This window comes from Syngnathoides biaculeatus, chromosome 6, assembly GCF_019802595.1.
Source record: "Syngnathoides biaculeatus isolate LvHL_M chromosome 6, ASM1980259v1, whole genome shotgun sequence".
Taxonomy (NCBI): domain Eukaryota; kingdom Metazoa; phylum Chordata; class Actinopteri; order Syngnathiformes; family Syngnathidae; genus Syngnathoides; species Syngnathoides biaculeatus.
In genome coordinates this window covers 32,900,359-32,924,296 of record NC_084645.1, presented here as the reverse complement: position 1 = coordinate 32,924,296, position 23,938 = coordinate 32,900,359, and the positions used below count along the sequence as shown (strand labels likewise).

The 23,938-nt window shown below is 39.5% G+C and overlaps 3 protein-coding genes across 4 annotated transcripts; all 3 read left to right on the top strand.

Moving 5' to 3' along the window:
* Positions 1–1,327: 1,327 nt before the first annotated feature.
* On the top strand, positions 1,328–6,384 carry lrrc61 (leucine rich repeat containing 61). Its single transcript, XM_061822406.1, has 9 exons — positions 1,328–1,851; positions 2,714–2,809; positions 2,890–3,036; positions 3,478–3,538; positions 3,861–3,946; positions 4,021–4,086; positions 4,171–4,239; positions 4,387–4,512; positions 5,681–6,384. Exons 1-9 carry the CDS (start codon positions 1,821–1,823, stop codon positions 5,785–5,787), a joined length of 789 nt encoding a protein of 262 aa, XP_061678390.1. The 5' UTR covers positions 1,328–1,820; the 3' UTR covers positions 5,788–6,384.
* A 935-nt stretch (positions 6,385–7,319) lies between these two features.
* Positions 7,320–14,957, top strand: idh3a (isocitrate dehydrogenase (NAD(+)) 3 catalytic subunit alpha). Of its 2 annotated transcripts, XM_061823306.1 has the most exons (12): positions 7,367–7,453; positions 7,791–7,856; positions 8,280–8,333; positions 8,431–8,514; positions 8,591–8,705; positions 9,255–9,442; positions 12,102–12,235; positions 12,330–12,432; positions 12,537–12,601; positions 14,032–14,116; positions 14,204–14,356; positions 14,429–14,957. In XM_061823306.1, exons 1-12 carry the CDS (start codon positions 7,427–7,429, stop codon positions 14,507–14,509), a joined length of 1,155 nt encoding a protein of 384 aa, XP_061679290.1. In that variant the 5' UTR covers positions 7,367–7,426; the 3' UTR covers positions 14,510–14,957. The 2 variants fall into 2 exon arrangements, with proteins under 2 accessions (XP_061679291.1, XP_061679290.1); XM_061823307.1 differs by lacking the exon at positions 7,791–7,856 and having other exon boundaries at positions 7,320–7,453.
* Positions 14,958–16,864: 1,907 nt separating this feature from the next.
* dnaja (DnaJ heat shock protein family (Hsp40) member A) lies at positions 16,865–23,938 on the top strand. Its single transcript, XM_061822568.1, has 8 exons — positions 16,865–17,023; positions 17,383–17,523; positions 20,094–20,268; positions 20,351–20,455; positions 20,535–20,762; positions 20,905–21,135; positions 21,218–21,318; positions 22,100–23,938. The coding sequence occupies exons 2-8, from the start codon at positions 17,392–17,394 to the stop codon at positions 22,310–22,312; spliced, it is 1,185 nt and encodes a 394-aa protein (XP_061678552.1). The 5' UTR covers positions 16,865–17,023; positions 17,383–17,391; the 3' UTR covers positions 22,313–23,938.

Here is a 23,938-nt window from a genome sequence, read left to right as displayed (position 1 = left end):
ATACTGCTGGTTTTCCTGAAGCGATTACTCACTGCTGGGAAGGGAGATTTACTTTGTCTTCGATTGATGTATTCATCTGTAACCGTGCATACAGGGGGGAAAAAAACGTGTTTATTTAGGCTCATTATTTGTGTTTTTCCAATTCTTGATTTAGAAATATTGGACATTTTCGCATTCCATGGGGAAACAGCACTGAATTGGCTTAGTCTTTTATGCAAACAAGCAATAAAGTTGAATGTCAGCTACATAATGATCGTCTCTGTCCTGGCTGCTCAGCATAAAATGCCCATAAATCAACTTGAAATGGAAAAACAGAACAAACACAAGAAAGGGAAGCATTTATGTAAAGATTGTAATTCAACATCGTATGATTGTGCTTGGCGGCACGGTGTGTCACCTGCTAAAGCATTGGCTTCACAGTTCTGAGGATGCGGGTTCGATCCCGGCCCCGCCTGTGTGGAATTTTCTTGTTCTCCCCGTGCCTGTGTGGGGTTTCTCTGGGCACTCCGGTTTCCTCCCACATCCCCAAAACATAATTGGACACTCTAAATTGCCCGGTGTGATTGTGAGTGCGGCTGCTTGTCTTGACGTGCCCTGTGATTGGCTTGCAACCAGTTCAGGGTGTACCCCGCCTCCTGCCCGTTGACAGCTGGGGTAGGCTCGAGGACTCTCTGCGACCCTCATGAGGATAAGAGGCTAAGGAAATGGATGGATGGATGGATGGATGGAGGATGATTGTGCTTTATTTGTCAGTAGTAGGTCTCTATGATATTGTTGTGTCAAGGCATCCATTTTACATTTGAAAAATCTCCCTGCACACAACCAAAGATGTCACAAAAAGTATGACTACTTGTGATCTCGTCTCAATGTAATCATAAATGGGCTAAAAATGAAATCTTGGTCTGTTTATTGACCACGAATACAGATTGGTAAATATATATTTATACAGTAATTAATAATAATTTTGGGAATTGAATAATTTCCCAGACATTCGTGATACTCGCACGGTAGAGTTAGAAGGATTTCCAGGCAGGACTCGCGTCGCTGCAATATGATTGGATCCTGCCTCGCGGGAAGTGGCCATCCCAAACATGTTTCATATTTGTACAAAATTAAAAGAAAAATGCTTGTTATAGTTCTGTTCGGAGCTATGATTGATGCTTATAGCGCTTCAGGATGGGTCACGTTTAGGTTGGGTTTGGGTAAATTGTAAACAGTAACACCGCCTCACTTTATCACATTTTTTTTCTCATATGCAGTAGGCGTGTTTTACTCGGATACAACAGCAAATCAGAGCGCAGCAGGGCGTGTCCTGAAGCGAGTGATATTTATGGATAGGCGTGTCCTTCCTAGAAAGTGGAATTTTAACAACGATGGTTGGGAAATTACTGTACTGCACCGGATTAGGTTCATGTAATACGTCGCCGTATTATATTCCTTTGTCGTATTAAGAACGTAAATCCACTGCAAAACGAGCCTCCCCTGTTAGCTCCAGCCGTTGTTATCCGACCCAGTTTGAGTATTTATGATAGAGCCTGTTGCACACAAGCAACATTTGGGGAGCACACACGTCCACGTGCGTCCTCGTCCTCCCGGCAGTGACCCGGAGCCCGAGTGAGTTGCTCTCACGCCGGGCAGCAACGAGACCAAAGGTCCGCAGGCTCCGTCACGTTCATCTGCGGCCATTGCAGACAACACTAATCCCAAATCCACAGCAGGACACATGACAATTTCTTCACGCCCCCCCCCCCCTCTGCCCAGTTTAACTCGCTCGTTTTCCATCAGCACGAGTAGATTTTTAGGCGCTTAAATTAGCCGGGATGGACTCAAAGCGCGATAATAAAGAGCAAGGTAAGTCGTAACGTAGCTTGTTGCTATGCTAGCCGCTCGCGTGTGCGTGGCGAGTAGACGCTATCTTCCGTCTGGTTGCATAACATTTGTGTGCGTGTTCTCGTCAGAACAGCAATTACCATTTTTGATTTAATAACCCTCCCACTTCGGATCCGGGTGAATCAGACTCTCCGAGGCGGACAGCTGGTTCCTGCTTAAATATGGTAGCTATTAATGACAGCTAGTCATTATGAGGCTAAATGCTAAATATCCGGCTAAAAACTATGAAGAATTAAAAACCCAACGATACCTAAACATGTTTTATGTATGGATTTAAAAGGCGCGTTTGTCACCCCCACCTACCTCCCGCCCGCCCAAATTGATTTATTACAATTGCATATTTTAACCTATAATTACTGAAGTAATTGAAAATCTAATATCTCACATGCGCTTCTATGATCATTTAATCTGCTGATTCTTTTGCTTAAAAGAGTGAGTCATAAAAGGCTCCAAGGGTCATAAAAAAGGCATTAGGAGAAAGGGTTTGAGAGAATTCTGCCTAAAAAGGAGTTTAATCCAGACGTTATCTTCATTCATCCGTCACTAAACCTACAGTAACAACATTGTAAGTACAAAATCTAAACTAAAACAACGTGCTGCCAGACGACATATTCCTATACCGGCTAAATTGGTAGAAATATGCTATTTCGAGAGAATGGCATGAGTCATCCTACTGGTGCCCTCAAATTGAGTGGACACTCAGTGCTTGAAGCGTTCTCTTGCTGCCTTCCTGCAGTGCTGACTCACAAAAGATGTGCACGTGGATGCGTTTGTTCCATGAAGTGCTCTTGCTAGGCTGCAGTCTCCCGTTTGTTTCTCTTAGATGGAGACGTAGAGAAGATAACCGCCGTGCTGCTCAAGTCCCACTCGGGAGAGTTTGATTTGGAGTCCATACTGTTTCTCAAATTTAGGGGTCTCGGTAAGGCCAGACTGTAATATTTGCATACACATAAATCACGTATTTACTTTCAGTTGATTAGTTGTTTAATGTCTTGACAGGAATACACGATCTTGGGTGTATAGGGGAGTGTATGAATTTGGAGAGACTGGACCTGTCTGGGAATAATATTGTCAATTTAGCTCCACTGTCGTCTCTCCGGCTGCTGTCGGTTCTCAATTTGTCTGCTAATAGGATTTCCAATTTAGGTAAGTATTCAGGAGTAATTATTTTTTTAATTTCCAATACTATATATCAACAAATTTGCGTACTAGGCACCCCAAAATTTCAGTGGCACGAAGGTGTTTGAAAAAATGACTTAAAAGTTGTACAAAAATGTGCCGACATCAAGTGAGGAGTCAATTTATCACACAAGATTCCAGCAAATCTCATTTTATTGTGGTAATTAAAAGGACATCTGTTATGTCTTCACAGAATTTGCCGTCAAAGTTACATGTTTTTGAATGTGTTGAAATATTATTAGTGATTGGAAATATTGTTTATATTTTTAATATAGTTTTTTTATGCTGGGAGTTTGAGACAAGAACGAACGAATTGCGTTACATTTATTTCTCATGGGAAAATTGTATAATTACGAATTATGTTTCACCTCGGGGGTTCCACTGTACTCATCTGTCTTATTTTCCCAGAACCCCTGCACACTTGTGACAATCTACAAAACTTAAACCTCGCTGGTAATATCATCTCCAGGTATGATAATTTAATCAGTCATTCGCTGTTTTGGAAAAACTGTATTTGTTATTTATTGTTGTTTATTTAGTATTATCATTTGCAGTAAGATTTGTTCGGCATTGGTTTACATTTGAATCTATGTTAATGTTTCTTTTTTTAAGTTAATGGTAATTAGTTTTAATACAATTATATTGAAAGATAATTTTTTTCCCTATGATTTTTTTGGGCACCTCTAGCGATTGCCTATATTGTCTAATTGTCACACCGCCTCTTCTAGAGTATATGGCTTTGTTTTTTTCAAGCTCATGTAAAATCACTTTATTGTTTTGTTCTTCGACAGTATCGAAAACCTTCTCTGCCTTCAGTCTTTGAGAAAGCTAGAAAGTATTCGTCTCAATGACAACACTTACAATTATTCAAATCCAGGTGAATTTCAATAACTTTATTAAATAAGAGATGATATTACAAAAAGAGGAAACTCATACAAGCTCTTATCCTAGTGTGCAGAAACGTCTCATATAGAACCGTAGTTCTCGAGCTGTTCCCCAATGTCAAAGTATTAGATGGTAAGCTCTTTCTTTGGTATTTCTATATAATGTATCGCATCAGGAGTACAAGTCCAAGACGTTTGTGCTTTTTTTAAATTGTAGGCGAGAGAGTCGTCGGACGTGGGAGCGACTTGTACCAGCTATGCAAAGACATTGATGACACAATTAAAGGTATGACTGTTATCCAGTAGAAAATTACATTTGCACCTATTTAACGGATGAAGTTGTTCGATGAAGGAGTTTTATTTCACGTCAAATATAATTTTAAGATTAATTACATGTAAATCTCTTCTTTTTCTTTCTATTTGGAATGTTAAGCCGGTCTATACAAGAATGGACAACTTGTTGAACATCAGGATTGCAAGCCATGGGTGGAGGATACTTACTGGGAAATAAAACGGTCCAACAATGCCATAATTGAAGAAGCCTACAAACAGTTTAACGGTAAGAGTGTCTGAAAGAAAAAAATTACATGGAAAATTGAATATACTTAAAGGAGGCATGCAGTATTATACCACGGTACCTTGAATTATGGGTTTAATTCGTTCCAGGCATCATACTAGTAACATAAATATTGTATCTCAAATCATCTTTCCCTATTGAAATAAATTGAAAAGCAATGAATCCTTTCCACCACCCCCAGCCAAAAAATGTTTTTAAAGGAAAAAAACAATCAAATATAATATTGTAAGAAGTCACTCATGGTGTAGTGGTACACGCGCCTGCCTTTGGTGCGGGCAGCGTGGGGTCGATTCCCACTCAGTGATGATGTCGATATCTGCCCTGCGACTGACTGGCGACCAGTTCACAGGGTGTAGTCCAGCTTTCGCCTGAAGCGAGCTCGGATAGGCTCCAGGTTTCCCTTGACCCTTGTTAGGATAAGTGGCTTGGATAATGGGTGAATGGATATAGTATTGTAATTTTTAAAAACATAGAATGAAACAGTTTATGCATTGTGATTTAATGCTTCAATTAATTTGTGCTGCTCCAACTTGTGTACCTGTTTTGGCCTTTGGGGGCAGTATAATATAGCCATACAGACCCCAATAAGTAATCGTTACTACTCTCTACATTCAGTCTTTCAAATAGCTATCGTATAGTGTTATAACATCGCAACTATCAATGCTAATCAGTAGCACGACAAAGGCATTAGCATTAAGATAGCAGGTGTAAATTTGTTCGTTTTTTTTGAAAATGCACAATGTGGAATTCTCTTTGTTTTATGTTTAGTTTGGCATTAAGCAGCTTGGAGCCTATTTTTTGTTAAGAAACTGCACATTTTCAAGTTGATTTGAGCTCGCTGCCACCGTAATGTACTTGTATCTCAAGTACGAGTGTAGTATGATGGCTTGTTTCTTGAAAACCCCTAAACAAAAAGTCAAGTTTCCGTAATACAGGATGGGTGAAAAGTAGATTTACTAATACCTGTTTAGAATTATGGTTCAGATAACTAACTAGACTTCCCAACAGGTGATTATAAATAGTTAAAAAAAAACCCACACACTTAACTCTGACTGCCAACCCTCGCAGTAACAATGCATATTTGGCATATACATCTTAAATAAAATGCACAGATTGTGACATTTGAAGTGCTTCATCGCTCCTCCTCCAGATATTCTTCATGAATGCAGACTCCTAAACAACAGAGCAAGTCACGCAATATCCCAGACTGAGAGATCAATGAGCCTGAAGAAGCAGCCCAAGCAGTACGCCATCTGAACCGGGCCCATTTGTGTGTTGTCTGTATTTATTTCAAAATGACAGTGATGTATGTGCAGTAGTATGGCCAACTTAAGCGCAAGGCGGACTTTGTCAGACGTACATGCTGATTTGTGGCTTTTGTCAATATTTGAATGCACCCTATGCATTGACTTTCGGAGGATATGTCGTATTGTTTGCTGACTCCGTTTGAACCGTCTCGACTGGCACACTGTGCATTCTGTGCCGTTTTCCTACATATGCTGCTAAGATGTCGAAATATTCAAAGTAATTAAGAGCTTTTCCATTTTGCTGCAACATTTTGGGAGCTTCCCATGACTGTAATGCTTTTTGATAGGTAGCAAATTGTGATTGAATGTTCATCTGTTTATACTTGTTTTATACCATGAAAAAAATGTTGACTATAAAAACGACTCGTATAAAAGTGTGCTGAGATTTATAATACTGTTACAAAAGACCACAGTATGATGGTCTTTGTTTTTTTCTTTTTCTTGGATTGTTCTTGCTAAAACAGCTCAACCATGCTTAACGTGCAAGCTCGGTAGCATGAAGCAGAACTCAAATTCACACTGGGCCTTTATTAAAAACTGAACTGAACTCTTACTGACAATCAGTCATTTTGCATGTTTTCCTTTCTGTCGAGATATGTAATGTTAACCTTTTCATACAAAAACAAGTTTTGCTTCAACACATGACTCACTGACTACCATCCATTTCCCAAGCCGCTTATCCTCACAAGGGTCGTAAGAGTGCTGGAGCCTATCCCAGCTAACGTCTGGCAAAAGGTGAACTTCACCCAGAACTGGTCACCCAAGCAGTCACAGGGTCGACACCATCACTGAACGGGAATTGATCCCATGCTCCCCCGCAGCAAAGCCAGGCGTGTGTACAACAACACCCTCAATAACTCCACTGATTCTACACTGACTTAATTTTATAAAAACACGAGAAATCACATTTTAAGAAAACGAAAACAATATTTTGTCCCTCTTGTCATCCAGCCGTTAATGTTCATTTTAAATCATTTTTAATAGGCCAGCAAAACATCCACCACCCCAAAAACAAGAAATTCAATTTGATGGCCAACAGTTTTTAATACGTTACATTTGAATTGCTTGACATAACTGGCGCTCCATAATGAGCAGGGTCACAAATTCCTAGATGATGAAGTAACGTTAATAAGGGGTATTTTACAGGTTTTTTTTTTTTTTTAATAACAATGGAGAACTGCATACAGTACTGTACAACCAAATGCCAGCTCATACCAAAAAACGTTAGAATGTTTATCTGAAAACAATTGCGGGAGAGAGGCGCTTTTATTAACGTTTTATGGTTGTGCCCAAAAAGTCAGCCATTTTCACTTCCCTGTTGTGTCAGGGCAATATTGGAAAATCTTGGGAAACAGAGGTGTAGTTGTTTTCAGCAAATGGCAAATGTACCTATGAATGCCACAAATAACATTCAATTTTGATTTCAACTCGTGTGGTTCCGTGTGCTTCAACAAACTGCGTAATTTATACTACAGCTTTATTTTGAAAACTCCATCTCAACGGATATCCTCCGTGTCACCACCGGCTTTGACTATTTGCAGCTGCTGCTGGACTGCCCCATCGACCTTGTGGCTAGCTACGAGCTAAGAATGGCGGGGAATGCATGGAGGTCAGCGGTATGTACGGGAAACCCCTTGTTGTTTCACAATATTCTCCAATATGCGCAATCTTAAAACCCCAATTATACATCAGTGTCGGGTATTTTATAGTCAGGCTGTCAAATTCTTCGGGAAAGACTTAGCTCTCTGGCCACTTTGTCAGGCACGCCCTTGCAGTAGGTTGCTATAGCAACTTGAATCGTGTTCAAATGTTGAAAATCACAGTTGACACTGGCGTAATCTTAATGTGAGCAGTTTTTAATGCCACACAGCCAAAGATGAACGTGACAGCTAATTGTCCGATTTACTTCCGCTTCGAGGCTCCAACTGTCCATGTAATGTTCCTCACCTACAGATTGTTAACCTACTCAGAAAATGGAGTTTAAAGCTCAGTGGCCAAGATAAAAACAAGGCAAAGGAAGTAAGTTAATCTTAGTTATGTATTAAAACAGTGTATTACTTGTTTGAAGGAGAAATCTAGCTAGTAATGTCTACGACTGGTTGTGTAGTTTGTTGGGCCATATTCTACTGATTCAAAACTACCGACGGTAGTTTGTGTGAAATCATTATTTATTTAAATCGTTCATTTTGACAAACCTTTTTCATTCTTTTTGACAAACCTTTTTGTCACAGGTGTAGTCTTAAACCATTTGTCGGGCAATAATCTCCATTTGTTTTGTTTGCAATACATTTATAGCAATGACTTTTGTCATTGTGTCCATTATTTTTTTTTCTATAATGCGCAGCGTATCTTTACTTGCTGTAAATTTATGTATTGTGTTTGACACGTCGTGGCATTTGAGCATTTATATACTTCACCAAACAGTAATCTTTTACTTGACAGGTGCAGCATGTGGCAGGGGCCTTGAGAAAACAGAACAGGACATTCTCTCATGGGGTATGTGACACTCCTACAGGATGACGGGACTTGTATGTTGGAATTTATAGATTCATTCATTCATTATATGACACTTTCTTTTTGCCCTGCCTTTCAGATGCATACTGTTACTTTGATACCCGGTGATGGAATTGGACCAGAGATCTCCACTGCTGTCATGAAGATATTTGAAGCAGCTCAAGTTAGTACTGAAGCACTACATTGAACGTTTTTATAACTCCTACAATTAAGCCTATACATTATGTACTTGGTTATAGGCACCGATTCAGTGGGAGGAGAGAAATGTTACTGCCATTAAAGGTCCTGGCGGAAAGTGGGTGATTCCTCCAGATGCCAAAGAATCAATGGACAGGAACAAAATGGGTCTGAAAGGTAAGATAACATTGTGATTACGTTACACTTGCTGGCCACAGCATTCGGGTCAACTGTGTAAGATGGTGAAATCCAATTAGGCTTAATTTACACTGCATGGTTCAAGTAACACCTTTTTTTTGGTTCTCAGTTGGTACAATTAAAATTTGCTAAAATAGCCTAAATCGAACAGAAATGCATGGAATCAGAAAATTAGATGGCTTCAAAGTGGCATCTGCCCTCTTGTAAATGTGAATAAAAATGTAACTTCTAGCTGAAATTGCAATGTTAAACCCACGTATCAGATATATTCTACCAATGCAAACTTATCAAAATAGAGTGACATACTGTATATGCACTTGCATCTCCTCAAACGCACAAAAAAAGCACACCCTATTACTCTAAATCTCAGGTCGAAGTAAAACAGAAACCAGAACGTGGCCAGTCATTCAAATATGATCATTTCCCAAAGCTACCGGCATATTAAAATTAGACACACGAGCTATGATCCTACTTCCAAAAGTGGATGACCAAGGGTCAAAAAACTTTGAACGACTTGCTTGTCTCCAGGTCCTTTGAAGACACCAATTGCTGCAGGTCATCCCTCCATGAACCTTCTCCTGAGGAAAACCTTTGACCTTTACTCCAACGTGCGCCCCTGTGTTTCCATCGACGGCTACAAGACCCCCTACACGGACGTGAACCTCGTCACCATCAGAGAGAACACCGAGGGGGAATACAGTGGGATTGAACATGTGGTATGTACCTTGAAGAGTTGGATTTTCTTCCTCTGGCATTTCATTTATTCCTACATGTAGCCCTGTCACGATAATTACTATATCGACCTATTGTTCAGTGAATAAAATGGATATGACATTATTGTTGTTGTAAGCGAACCAACAGCTCACATAGTTAGCTGACAGCAATGGACGGCTGCTTCTTTATCCGCTAGTGGGCTCATGGACCAGTATACTCTTGCTGGTTTTGGCTCCGTCCGATACTCCACAGTCTTGCTACAAATGAACCGCATAGATTCACACAACAGAGCAGTACAGAAAATAGGTGGATGGAGGCACTCAAAGGAAGGTTACTGTAATTTCTCAAATAATGCACACATTTTTCCCAAAATATTTTCAAAAAGTTAATAGAGCACATTATATTTAGGTATGGATGAAAAATAAAACATACAATCGGATTGTATAGTCGTATACAGGGACATAGCGTGGTAAAAAACATATACATTTCGATATGATATTGGATGTCTTATGTTACACATTTATATACATTACGGTAATGTGGGACCCCAACCTGAGCTCTCAGAGCTCCTCCGGAAGCTTGCATTTTATGATTTTTAGCATAGCGTGCTTGTTGACACTGCACCAAAGATCAGAAATGACTGCCCATGAGTTTTTTAAACTTAAACTAAGACAAAAAAATGTCGACTACAATGGCTAGTTGTGCAGCTGCTTTTAAAAGAAATGTCATCGCTCCTTCTGATGATCCCGCCAACCCTGAAATTGCAACCGCAGTCCAAAACAACAACAGCTCACCTCAATGGCTTCAGACGAGTATCAAAAAAACTACGTAATACAGACATCGTAGGCACATCAAAAAAAACGAGGGCGCGCACACAATTGAAATGGTCGCTCTTATAAAAATGCCCCCATTACCCTCGTTTCTGCACAGTTTGATCTTGCGTTGTTTTGATAGTCACCTGACGCCATAGTGAAAGATGCTACAAATTGGAGCCGGACGGAGGGGGAGAGGTTCCGCCCAAACCCAAACTCTTGGTATTAAAAAAAAAGTTTCAAGTCATCAATGATGAGTTCCACAGCGATGCACCAAATAAAGATACTATGGAACTTTTTCGGATTGGAGATGGGTCATAATGCTTCTTTTGAAGGCTTGGCCAAGGGTGTGTAATGCAGGGTATAAACTGCACTATGCACAAACGTTTTATGGACCAATATATAATGCAATGTTTAATAAACAATGTTAAGGAGTTTATATTTTTAAGACTGAAATATGTGTTAACAGTATTAATAAAATGTTGTGCCATCATTGAGCATTTATTTTAGTTGGTTGAGGGATTATGTTCTGAGAATTACAGGGACCAGGACAAGCGAGTCCTGTGGCCTATCCCGAGTTGTATATTACCGCTACATCAGCACATGCACATTATTATTAATGATTGTTGTAGGGACAGTTTTTTTTTAAAAAACTATACAAGTACAAACCTAACAAAATATAAAAACAGCTCATTCCTTGTATTCTGAGCATATGGGTAGCGGCAAATTGGTGGTGCGCATTGTACATTGGTAGAGGGGTTTTCCAGATTTAATTTTTTTTTTTTTAGGTCAACTTTGGGGACTGCGCATTATACTTCAAGGCGCATTATACTCAAGAAATAACAGTAACTTTGTTGTCACTAGCTAGCTTTCAAGCTAAAGAACTAGCAAGTTGAGCTAAATAGCTCACTCCACCATGGCAAAACACAAAAGCTTTGCTCCGCATTGTCGCATGTCTTTGTCCCTAATTAACATAAACACTGGAATGTTAACTGTATATTAAGCATTCAACCAGTAGTTGACTACAGTACACGGCAGCGTTTATTTATTGACAGATGGAAGTCTCGTTTTTGGTGGGCCAACCACACATTAGCGGGGTTTACATAGAAACTTTTTTTTTTTTTTTTGTCATTTTGACTGAAATCATTTCCACTGAAGAACTCTGGTCAACCATTTGGATGTGATGTGAGCTCTTCCGATAGGGTGTATACATGATGTGCACTACATTGATCAGACCAGTCGTGTGACATGCCCACGTCGTTATGAACATCACATCATTTATCAAGATGGAGGACCGTCATCTATTCAGCACAGTAGTTGGGATTGTTTTTACACATTTAAGAAAAAAAAACATAACTTATAAGTAGTTACAGTCAAGATCTGCGTCTCATACAAGCTGTCGGAAGCTGCCGAGTTTATGTCATGCATAAACAACAATGTGACTGCGCATTTACATTGACATGAAGCATGCCTGTGAAAGTGAATACACTATCATCAGAATAGAAGGCTTTGTGTAAACGGGTCCAGTCTTGCAGCTTTATTCTTTATTTCAGACCCAGGGGGCTAATAGAAAAGAAATTACCATAACAACAATACTGGTTTTAAAGCAAATAATAAGGACGAGTATTGTTTTTCATGATTTCATAAACATTAAAAAAACATCTTTTATCTTGCCAGGTTTTTTTTTTTTTTGGAAGATAATTGTCTTTTAAAAATTGTGACCTATATTGAATTCAAAAGAAATAGGTTAATCTTTTTTTTTTAACACACATCAGTGTTAGTCCGTTAGTCAATTAGGTAGTTAAATTTCAATATCTTACTGTGGTAATTGCTGAGTGTTTATTTGCAGATTGTTGATGGAGTTGTGCAGAGTATAAAACTCATTACTGAGCAAGCCAGCCAACGCATTGCAGAATATGCATTTGAATATGCAAGAAACAATAAGCGGGCCAGTGTTACTGCTGTTCACAAGGCTAACATAATGTAAGTTGCAGATGATACAAGTGACTCAATATGTAACGTACACACCTCGCTGTAAGTTCTGATCAGCTGGTTGTCCTTTTATTTTTATTATCAGGCGCATGTCAGATGGGCTCTTCCTTCGAAAATGTAGAGAGGCTGCTGAAAGGAATAAAGATATTAAGTTTACTGAGATGTACTTGGATACTGTGTGCCTCAATGTAGGTCCTCCCTTTTTTGAATTACTGTCTTTGTTTATATCTACATATATTTATTTGTTTTTGTACACAACCAACACCATTTTTAACCTTTTCCCAATTTCAAGATGGTCCAGGATCCTACACAGTTTGACATTCTGGTGATGCCAAATTTGTATGGAGACATCCTGAGGTAAGAAGATGCACAATTTTCAGTTGTGTCGCTATAAATTAATAATAAATAAAATTAAACTAACTGGTTAGTGGTCACATCTTATCACCAAAGCCTTGATACCATACAAATGTACCCTCTGATGGCCATAAGCAGTATAATACGGACGACATTACAGCTGTCCGACTGCACGCTGGTAAGTGCTTTGATACAATGCTATGACATCCATTTTCTATAGTGCTTGTCCTCATTTGAATCCCGGCCGGGTTAACTGGAGCATGCAGCCATGATTCCTTAGCATCATTGCTAAATCTTTGCCTTTGTGCCTCTTGCTGGAATGGAATAATAAGGTTTGTTTTGCTGTGGTATGCGCAGCCGTGTTGACCACAGTCTAATTTTGATTTAACAGTTCAAGGTGTAACCCGCCTCTCATCAAAAGCCAAGTGGGATCACGTTCATCTTACCCAAAATCAAATATATAGTATGACATTCTATGGAAATGATTACAAAACCAGATTTTAGATTTTGAACTTTTAATGTTTGTTTGATCTTTGTTTTGTAATGTGGTCGTCCGCTCGTTTGCCTCCGTCCCAATAAACGGATAAAAGCACTTCCGCCTCGTTTGGGAAAATGAGGAAGTTTCAAAGCACCTGTAGGCACTTTTAAACATCTTCAATATCTATTATTAAACACAAAGATGACAAATGACTGTTTCGACATTGTTCGTTTACCTGCATGATATTGTATTTATATACATAAATGATGTGCACTTATTTAAGCTTTTGCATTGACACTAGCCACAAAGAAAACTTTCAAGTTTTAAGAAATACTACCAAGTTTGGCTTCAACAATTATTTCATCAATCTTTGTGAGGTACGTGAGTAAGCATACAAAAGAATCTATGTTGTGTTCCGTATTGATCACGATTTTCCGCCTATAGCGGAATGAAGGACTTGTATGTAAATCTGTCGTTTCACCAAACCCAATTTTGTTTGGCTAAACCAATGTGCCCAGCGATTGGTTGGCAACCAGTTCAGGGTGTACCCTGCCTCCTGGCCGTTGACAGCTGGGATTGGCTCCAGCACTCCCACGACGCTCCTGAGGATAAACGGCTAAGAAGATGGATGGATAAACATCTAGACATTTCGTCCCTTTTCTTGAGGCACAGCCATTTTTAGGGATTTATTTAAAGTACCTATTTCATGAACAGGTAACTTGAAGTACGCGAATGTATCCATCTATCCCTTTTCTGTGCCGCTTATCCTCACTAGGGTCACGGGCATGCTGGAGCCTATCCCAGCTACAGTGTGATTAAAAACTTTGACGTATGAATCGAATTAATACGTCTCATCAATTGATATTACAGCCTTTCATTTTTTTTTGTAATTAAAGAGCCTTTGTGGACACCTTTATTACAAATATGTACTTATGTAGCTATTGTTTATCCTCAGTGACCTCTGTGCTGGACTCATCGGTGGACTTGGAGTGACCCCCAGTGGAAACATCGGCACCAATGGTGTTGCCATCTTTGAGTCTGTATGTTTCCACTCACGTTCTCTATACAAAATCTGCTTTTTTGAATGGGGGGTTTCAATGATTATAAATTTTGAATACATATTTTAGGTTCATGGAACTGCCCCAGATATAGCAGGAAAGGACATGGCCAACCCCACAGCCTTGCTGCTCAGTGCAGTCATGATGCTGCGCCACATGGGCCTGCATGACCACGCAAAGAGGATCGAGACTGCCTGTTTCGACACCATTCGAGACAAAAAGGTACCCGTCGTCTGCTCGTGCATGTTTGACGTCATGTCCAGATGTAACGGACTTTGGTTGTCTTTGTTCCAGGTGCTCACCGGAGATCTCGGAGGAAAGTCAAAGTGCTCTGAATTCACAGAAGCAATTTGTCAACGAGTACGAGATCTTTAATAGTAATTGTCTAATGTTTGCATCACTATGTTCCAAACCAAAACACATGAAAAAAATTATACGTATTTTAATGCATAATAAAACTGTCTCAGGATTTGCCATCCTGAATATCTTTTTGTTATTTGCATCTGTCTCTTCAAAGCTACAGTTACTTTGTAATCAGTATGCATTTTGTTCTGCTTAAGGAGGGTATCAAGGAGACTATTACAGTAATTATTATCATTATCATGAGACTGGTGTGTGTTGATAACTACTATACTGTAGTTATGCTCTACTGTGGAACTACACTTGAATTAAAGTCAAGTTATTACTATTGTGAAAATACCTTTAGATTATTTATCAAATTGAAGTCTATTTGGACGGGAAATATTGAGAGGTGCTTTAATGCTTTTCATACAGCTTTGTGTCAGATATGAATGTACTATATTACATCATAATGCTAACATGACATGAGAATTGTCTGACGTTTTATTGTGTGGGTCAAGAGAAAGTGCTTGTGTCTTATGCCTCTTCATCTGCCAAACTAAGGTGATTTGTCACTGGTTGTTTGTCTACATCGTAAATCAATTCTGTGTCCACAAGAATAAACAAGCCATTGTCATGGCTTCAGAGGTACTGATGTGGATGAGTCAATGATTAAAATAGAGACATCAGCTGGGAGGAGCAGTTTATCCGTGCCAATCCCAGTGTCATTACGAAGTCACAAACATTTTTCCATGTACTCTTTCCACTTTCCTAAAAAAGCAACTAACTCAAGCTCAGATGATATTTTCGGTCAGCAATGTCAAAGAGCAATTGGAAGTTATCTCACATACTGGTACTCTTTATTTTGTTGATTTCAGCTATACAGAAATTGATCACATTTAATGATTTTGATTTTGATGGTGAAACAAACATACCGGTACGTTTTCAGTCAGAAATTACTTTTGTACAACATTTGTACATTTTCAACATAGCATCCCTTGAAACATATTTTTTTACATTGCCCCCCCCCCCCAAATAAGAGATCATATGTTCTAATTTGCTGAGGGGATTAATCAAATTTTACCTACTTTGGTTTAGTTCCTACCTGGAGGAAATGAGTTACTTTGTAACCATTGGAAGTGCTCGATCTCAACAAATGGCAATGACCGATGGGGGCCCTCAAGGGTCAGTTCTTGGACCCCTCCTGTTCAACCTGTATATGCTACCCTTGGGTAAAATCATTCAAAACTTTAATTTTGCCTATCATAACTATGCAGAGGTCAGTTATATTTAGCAGTGTCTTCAGATGACTACAGTTGAGTTTAGGTGTTGTGCCACTATCTAAAGCAGATGACAGGATGAGCCCAAAATTTCTTCAAATAAACCACAATAAAACTCAAGACAATTATTTTTGGCAATAAATAAAAGAAAAATGCTGTTCGTAAATAGCTGGGCTCACTTTGTTTAAAATCCAAAGACCAAGTCTGAAACGGTGTTCGGATAGATTCCGACCTGACTTTCAACGGTCATATGAAATCAATTACAAAACCTGCCTTTAAAAATCCAAAGACCATATCTAGAGTGAGGGTTTGTGCGTGTCAAGGAGACCAGGAAAATCATGCTTTTATTTTAAGTAGTTTGGACTTCTGTAATGGTCTTCTGACTGGACTGCCCAAAAAGAGCATGAAACAGCTACAGCTCATTCGGAATGCTGCAGTTCAGGTCCTTTTTTTTTTAAATCATTTTTTGTGCCCCCCCCACCTATTTTTAAACGTTTTATCACTTTGTATTCAAATCCTTTTAATGATGTAAAAGCACACATTTACCTTGCGTATGAAATGCGCTATATAAATGAATTTGCTTTGCTTTGCTTTGCTTTGCTTTGGGCTGACATTATTAGAAAGTGTGACTTGTCTTCCCAACTTTAATCATATTCAGCCTTATGTTGTTTTATTATTTTTGATTTATTCATCAAGCATCTTTCCGCAATACCATTTTTTCTTTTAAATCGCCTGTTGAATCCCAAAGATATAAACCAATCTATCAACCCATCCATTACAGTATTCAAGATCTCGTCTCTTTCTATTTGCGTCAACTTTACTTGGTTTTGTCCATTTTTGACAAAGTTGGAAGTCGAGAGTACTATATAGAAATCTGTTTACAAGTGTTGGAGGTAAAAGTAAAGTCACCATAATTTTAAACAAATACGTGAAATATTAAAAACTGAATATTACTCAAGTAGACCTTCAGATAACGGAAGATGACAGTCACGATGTGTATTTGTTACAACCCACCACTGATACTGTATTTCCATTCTATCCATCCACATCAATCCCATGTAAAAAAAAAAAAAAAACACACATACTTGTTTGTCCTTATTGTCTAATCGGCGCTAATCGTTTAGTCCCTCCGAGGCTTCCGTAGTCCATCCGGCCCATCCTGCTCGATCTCTCCAGAAAGTTCCACGCTGAAGAGCAGCTATAAGGACCAGCCATCTTCCTGCACCCCGGCTTTACTTCATACCGACGTGACAGGACAGTTAGACCACAAGTAAGTGGACTGAGCGAAGTGAAACTTTTCAAAGCTTTTTCCATTTAATTTTACAATCACATATTTGAGGTTAGCGCTGTTTTACGCGAGTCGGGCTAACAACCACGTGATAACCGATAAAAGACCAAATTATTTAAGGTTAACTGAGCATGTCGAACGCAGTTTCTTTATTTAAAATTATGCGTTCTGTTATTAATTTATGTTTTTTCTTTATCGCGTTGTGTTTCGAAGCCGGTCGGTTGCTCGCGTAAACGGTGTTGACTCATGTTAGCATGGCGACTACTCAACAACCAGTACTGTTCTCAAGAGAGATCATACTGTTACTGACTTCCCCCACAAATTTTCATTTTTTTTTTTAGGCTGTCATCATGGTTCGCGAAACTGGTTACTACGACCTTCTTGGTGTCGGACCCAAAGCGTCTGCAGATGAAATAAAGAAAGCCTACAGAAAATTGGCATTGAAATACCACCCGGACAAAAACCCCAATGAGGGAGAGAAGGTGAGCTGAGAGGCTAAATATAGACTTTTTGCCTTTCTCTGTATCCAGACTATGGTCTGTTGGGAATGACCCCTTTTTAATTTTACAGCCTATGGAATGATCTGGTAGCACCTCTTTCTGGGTACAGTTATAGACTTGTTAGCTTTATGATACAGTCTTGAATACCACATGTTATGATGACAGAAGGTTTTATGCAAGTCAAACAAGTCCTTTCGGCCTGTACATTTGTCCCTCGGGCACGACCGGTGGGGGTAACCGAGGCCCGACGATGGTAAAAATTTGCAGATAAAACAATCCCTTTAAAATTTTTACTAGCCCACATCAGTAATTTTAACTAGTAGTTCTCAAACATTTTCCACAAATTAACCCAGCCCACGAATACTTCACTCTACAAGTATTTCCTCAAGGACCCACATTAAAGTACAGCAGTGTTCATTTAAAAAAAAAAAAAAAAAAAAGAGGGAATGGGTGTTCTTCTTTAAAAATGTTTTTTCTTCAAGCCACTCTTACGCGGGTTTTAAATTGCTATCAGATATAAATGTCGCCTCACTCCAATACAGTCTGGGCAAATTGTCTGCGGCAGGGTGCTGGTTATGCAGACAGCAAGTGTCGATGTAAATAGTGATGATGAGTGTGTTTATAAATGATCTATTCTGTCATGGCTACTACTCCTACAGTCTGATTATTTCTTCCTGTCACACTGTCCTAAGTAAAATAGTTGTGAAAATCTAATTAGGCAGCATGGTGGATCTGATTGTGTCTTCTTGTCACACTGTGCTAAGTAAAATCATTCTAAAAAATGAAATTAGGCGGCTCGTCCAAATCAAGGTGGCTGGGGCATGTGATTCAAATGCTTCCCTGGTGGGGTATTCTGGTGACATCCCGGGACACGCTGGAGAGACGGTCTCTTGGCTGGCCTGGGAATGCCTTGGGCATCCCCTGAAAGAGCCGGATGAAGTCGCTGGGGCGAGAAAAGTCTGGGCGTCGCTTGTAAAACTAGTGCCCCCGTGAACCGACCTCTGCTAAGCGGTGGAAGATGGATGGATGGAAATTGGTCGATGGGGTAGATGATTAACTCATCTACCTCACAGTTGTAGGGACCCAGATTCAAATGCAGTCTTGCCTGTGTGGAGTTTTCGCGTTACCCCCATCCTGCATTTTGTCTGGATACTCACTCCGGTTTCCTCCCACATTCCCAAAAAATGCATGGTCGGTTAATTGGAAAAATAACCAAGATTGCTTGCAGTTGTGAATGTGAGCAGGAATGAGTATTGGTTTTTATGTGCCCTGTGATTGGCCCTCGTGAGGATGAGGGATATGGAAAATTAATAAATGAAAGTGGAGGCATTGGATGGGCCTATAGAGGTTTTTTATTTTTAAATCCACCCCTCCCCCACACAAAACATTTTAACTGTCGAGTCACAGGGACAGTTTTAACAGTTTCAACCTTGATTAGTTTAATTACAATATTGCACACAGTTTAATAAAATATGTAAATGTTTCAAAACATTTCTAAATGATTAGATGCAAAAATAATGTACTTGAGTAAAAACAGCTGAGCTGTACTCAAATGTACTTTACTGTCTTAAAAAGTAAGGTTCTGTAATTAAAGCTTCCATATTTTACCTGACTAAAATTTTTTTTGTAGTATTTGGGTGTTGTTTTGACTCTATGGTACTCTTCCACACAAAGGCAACCAGTACTAAAAGAGGGTCGTCTTAGCCAAATATGGACAGTGCTTGTACAAAATGCGTTAAAATTTAAGTAGCAGTCAGAGGGCCCAAGTTTTTTTTTTTCTTTTTTATTTAATGAAATTGACACTTATACTAAGACCATGTTAGTCACTCTACAGAGGTCTGAATAGCCAAAATATTCAATCTTTAAGCAGTGTGAACATTTAATTCAGTGATTCTTTAATGTACCACTAGTAGGCGCCATTAGTGATACAGTACTAGCGCCACATTTTGAAATTCACTTGTTGAAATATTACGTTTAAATATATATGTGAATGAATACACCGCAAACTATGATCCCATACCACTAATATCAGTTCAAATTCATTTTTCAACATTACCCTTTAAAATAAACAGACTGCAGATTATTTGATTATAGAAAAGTTGCACCAGAAGGGTGATGTGTATGTTGCTGCTCCACAACAGATAAAACTACCAAATACAAACATGTTAGCCGTTTTATTATGTGACTCAATGATTCCTATTGCAGAAGAGAGCTTATTCAAATCAAAATTCATGAAAATAAATAGCGTGCCACTGCCGCTGGGGCACAAATATTTATTTGTGCGTGTCGTTCTTTGGGGTTGTCCGACTGTAGACATTGAAGGTGGGAACGGAAATGTTTAAAATTGTCCGATTCTGGGACAACTCGAACGTTCGTCCCGAGTCCTAGTTCCAACAGATTCTCGATAACCAACCTTACATTAGATGCTTAGTAATAACATTTAGATGTTCTAGAGAGGATATAGACGGCAATGAAATTGACTCTGACCTGGTAAAGTTTTTTTAAGTCTTTTTTTTTTCATTTTTTTTTTTTTTTTTAACATCTATCCACAGTTCAAGCTTATATCCCAAGCATATGATGTGCTTTCGGATCCAAAAAAGAGGGATCTGTACGACCAAGGTGGGGAGCAAGCGATTAAAGAAGGTGGCATGACTGGAGGTTCATCCCCCATGGACATCTTTAATATGTTTTTTGGAGGCGGAGGGAGGATGCAAAGAGAGAGGAGAGGTGAGAGCTTCTACAAGGACACTCAGATAAATTAAGAAAATTATCTCTCAAGTATAAACTGAAACAGATTCCTTTTTTTTAGGGAAGAACATTGTCCATCAGTTGAGTGTTACGCTGGAGGACATGTACAATGGCTCCACAAGGAAGCTGGCACTTCAGAAGAATGTCATATGTGAAAAGTGTGAAGGTATGCAGTATGTTTGGCATATGTAATTCTGTTTTTGTCCATTTTAAATCACGCGCAACCGTACTTTGTTTGTGCTCAGGTTACGGTGGTAAGAAAGGTGCATTGGAGAAATGCTTGAGCTGTAAAGGAAGAGGAGTGCAGATCAAGGTGCAGCAGATAGGGCCAGGCATGATTCAGCAGATTCAGAGCATGTGTGGAGATTGTCACGGGCAGGGCGAGTCGTTCAGCTCAAAGGACCGCTGCAAGAATTGCAACGGGCACAAAGTGGAACGAAAGAAGAAAATTCTTGAGGTCCATATTGACAAAGGTAATAGACTCGAGTGCACTTCAGGTTAATTGTGAAATTTCATGTGAAAGCCCAACAACCCTAACTTGTCACACAAACCTATCAAGAAAAAAATGGTTGTGTGTATCCACTAAGACACTCACTGGATCATTTTTGACTCTAGGTATGAGAGACGGTCAGAAAATTACATTTCATGGGGAAGGTGACCAGGAGCCTGACTTGGAGCCTGGTGATGTCATCATCGTGTTGGACCAGAAGGATCACAGCCTTTTCAAACGAAGTGACGATAACCTCACGATGACGATGAGCATCAAACTCGTGGAGGCCTTGTGCGGCTTCAAGAAGGCCATCAACACTCTCGACGACAGAACACTCCTCATGAGCTCACTCCCAGGTCAGTGCACCACACCCGCACTGCAAAAGTGACGGTTGCCTTCTTTCGCTGCCGTTAAAATCTTTCGTCCGGCTGATTGCAGGTGAAGTTATAAAGAACAATGACACAAAGGTGATACAGAACGAAGGCATGCCAGTTTACCGTAGTCCTTACGAAAAGGGACAACTCTTCGTACAGTTCCAGGTAAGAATTCAAGTAGCGTAATTTCCGGCCTACAAGGCGCACTGGATTATAAACCTCACCCAGTACATTCGTAACGGAAATACCATTTGGTACATACATAAGCCGCAAGTGCCCACATTAAAACATGAGATTTACAAAGAAAGATGGTACACAGTTTTCAAAGTTTTAATAGCTTAGCTTAACATGGCAACGTGTCGTGGTTTATAGGCCGGAAATTATGGTATATGGTTAACATGATTTACGAGTTTAATTTGGATTGGTAGCTAAACAAAATTGATTCAAATCAATTTTCCCCATTAAAAAGAATAAAAATGCCACAACTCCTTCAGCACCGCACCTCAAAACAAAACACAATTCAGTTAATTAAAAAAAAAAAAAAAAAAGCACAAAAAAAATGGTTTTAGGAAGTTAATAGAGACCAAAGTCTCAGTAGTATTTGATTTGTCTTTTCATGGGGTGTGGTAGTTACTGTGTTATTAAACCTTAAAGGAGCACATTTTAGCTAGAAATAACACTGGCATTTTGTTTTCTCTACAAAAAATGCAGTTTACCGAGTTACTGACAGTAGATGGCTTTCATAATTTATTATACTGCCCCCAGGTGGCAGTCCCAATGAATTTTCTCACTGCAGTACGCTCTCTCATAACTCAAATTTTGACTCCCATTGGGAGAAAATGGAAAAAGTTCATATCAAACATAGAAGTTGGGGCACTTGATAAAGGTACCACTAAACATCTATTTGTAAACTTTTGAGTATTAATGATATAATATGACTGTTCAGGTGGAGTTTCCAGAAAAACACTGGCTTCCAGAACATCTCATGTTCCAGCTCGAAAGGCTGCTGCCCCCCAGGGAGGACGTTTTGATCGCTGACGACATGGAGGAGGTGGAGCTCTGCGAGGTAGATGAGCGGACACGCCAGCGGAATTACGGCGAAGCTTACGATGAAGATGAGGAGGGTCCCAGAGGTGGGGTGCAGTGCCAGACACAGTAATCTGCCACACTGCGGACAAATTGCATAACCTGGGCTCCAGTGGTTTTGTCACCATAGCACCCAGCCCTAGTTTAAAGATTGTTCCAGGAGCTATTAAAATGGAAACGGATGACTTGACAGCCAAGTGGTATAGTTCAGTTCAGAAAAGGCTGATCTGGCTTTTTTTGCTTCACCAATTCATTCCACATGGGGTGCAGACAGAAATGACATTGAATCCCATCTCGGGCATAAGGGCCCGAGGCCCGCCGCACACCGAGAAGAGCAACTAAATGCAACAGACCAGTTGTGCAACGTCCGTGGGGTTCTTCAATCCCTTTTCATAAAACGCCGACAATTTTCAAACAGTTGTAATTCTAAAGCTGCACTGCTAGTGAATGGTGTTGTAATGTAACAGCCAGTCAAAATCTTCAGTGTGTCATGATTTGGTTCACAAAAAAATTCAGTACCGAAGCATCCAAAATGTTTGACTATACTTTATGATTTCAGATGTACTTGTGACTAAAAAGTAAAGCCTGGAGAATGTCACTGAAATGCCCAAGTTGTCAACCGATAGGACAATCATTGCCAACAGCCTGTGAAATCTCCACACGTTTGCCTTAAGTTTCCGCTTCGTATTGTTAACCCATTCATGGGCAGGGTGGCAATTTTTTGCCTTATTTGGATAAAAGTCTCCTAAGAGGCCACAATCAAGGAAATACTTTTTCGTTTAACTCGTAAGACAAAGGGCAAAAAAGATGTACCCTCTCGCGGGCAGCGTCCCAAAACTGGGACAGGTATATTATCAGTTCCGTGAAGTGGTACATACTAGAGATATGTTTATTAATTCTTATTCTAGAATGACACGCATTAATAATACTGACGGATTAGCATTTTGAAGACAAACTTGGTTGCATACTGACCTTTCTCCCTTTCTTTTGGAAATTGCTCCATGTGTACTTGAGGCAGCCATGTTGGGTCAGGAAGGAAAGGGAAATAACTCCGTGCTCACTTTGACCGATAAGTTATCCTCTCCTGATACCAAATTTTGGTTTCAGATTAAAACACTTAAATATTTTGATACACTGAAGGATATAATGTGTGAAAATCATGATGTCCCAAAAATGGGACGCTGCCCACGAATTGGTTACTGCAGATAGTCATTCACTTTTCCCTTCACAACCGTGCAAAGGTGGCAGTTTTTGTTTCATCTTTTTGACAACTGTAATTTGTAATTGTTCAGTTGCATTTGGTCACATCACTTGGTGTGCGGTGGATGTAAAAAAAAAAAAAAAAAAAAAAAAAAAAAAAAAAATTCCATCATATTTCACTCAAGCTTTAATTATGTGGCATTGCACCCACGATTATTCTACAACTGGAGATTGGAGTCAAAGGATTTTGAAAGGTGGCTGTTGGCCAGAAATGAATATATCCTGAGCTGTACTGCTTGGCGCTTTTAACATTTTTTTCAGATATGGTTATGCAAGTTTGTTTCTGTCATACGTACTTGTTTCTGGTATTTTCTATATGTAACAATTTCCTGGACACATCTAGAATTTTAGAAGACTTCTTGTATGCTTTCTGTGAAGGTCGATTTCAGTCATAGCAACAAAAAAAACGTTTTATCAATAAAATTCCCAGTGTGCTTAA

Bases quoted from the DNA above. Each gene is read 5' to 3' on its own strand.
- idh3a (XM_061823306.1), top strand. From the start codon at position 7,427: ATGGCGGGGAATGCATGGAGGTCAGCG. The intron at 7,857-8,279 runs GTAAGTTAATCT...TTTACTTGACAG, and splicing joins ATAAAAACAAGGCAAAGGAA to GTGCAGCATGTGGCAGGGGC. The intron at 8,515-8,590 runs GTTAGTACTGAA...ACTTGGTTATAG, and splicing joins AGATATTTGAAGCAGCTCAA to GCACCGATTCAGTGGGAGGA.
- dnaja (XM_061822568.1), top strand. From the start codon at position 17,392: ATGGTTCGCGAAACTGGTTACTACGACCTTCTTGGTGTCGGACCCAAA. The intron at 17,524-20,093 runs GTGAGCTGAGAG...ATCTATCCACAG, and splicing joins ACCCCAATGAGGGAGAGAAG to TTCAAGCTTATATCCCAAGC. The intron at 21,319-22,099 runs GTAAGAATTCAA...ATGACTGTTCAG, and splicing joins AACTCTTCGTACAGTTCCAG to GTGGAGTTTCCAGAAAAACA.
- lrrc61 (XM_061822406.1), top strand. From the start codon at position 1,821: ATGGACTCAAAGCGCGATAATAAAGAGCAAG. The intron at 2,810-2,889 runs GTAAGGCCAGAC...ATGTCTTGACAG, and splicing joins TCTCAAATTTAGGGGTCTCG to GAATACACGATCTTGGGTGT. The intron at 3,539-3,860 runs GTATGATAATTT...GTTCTTCGACAG, and splicing joins GCTGGTAATATCATCTCCAG to TATCGAAAACCTTCTCTGCC.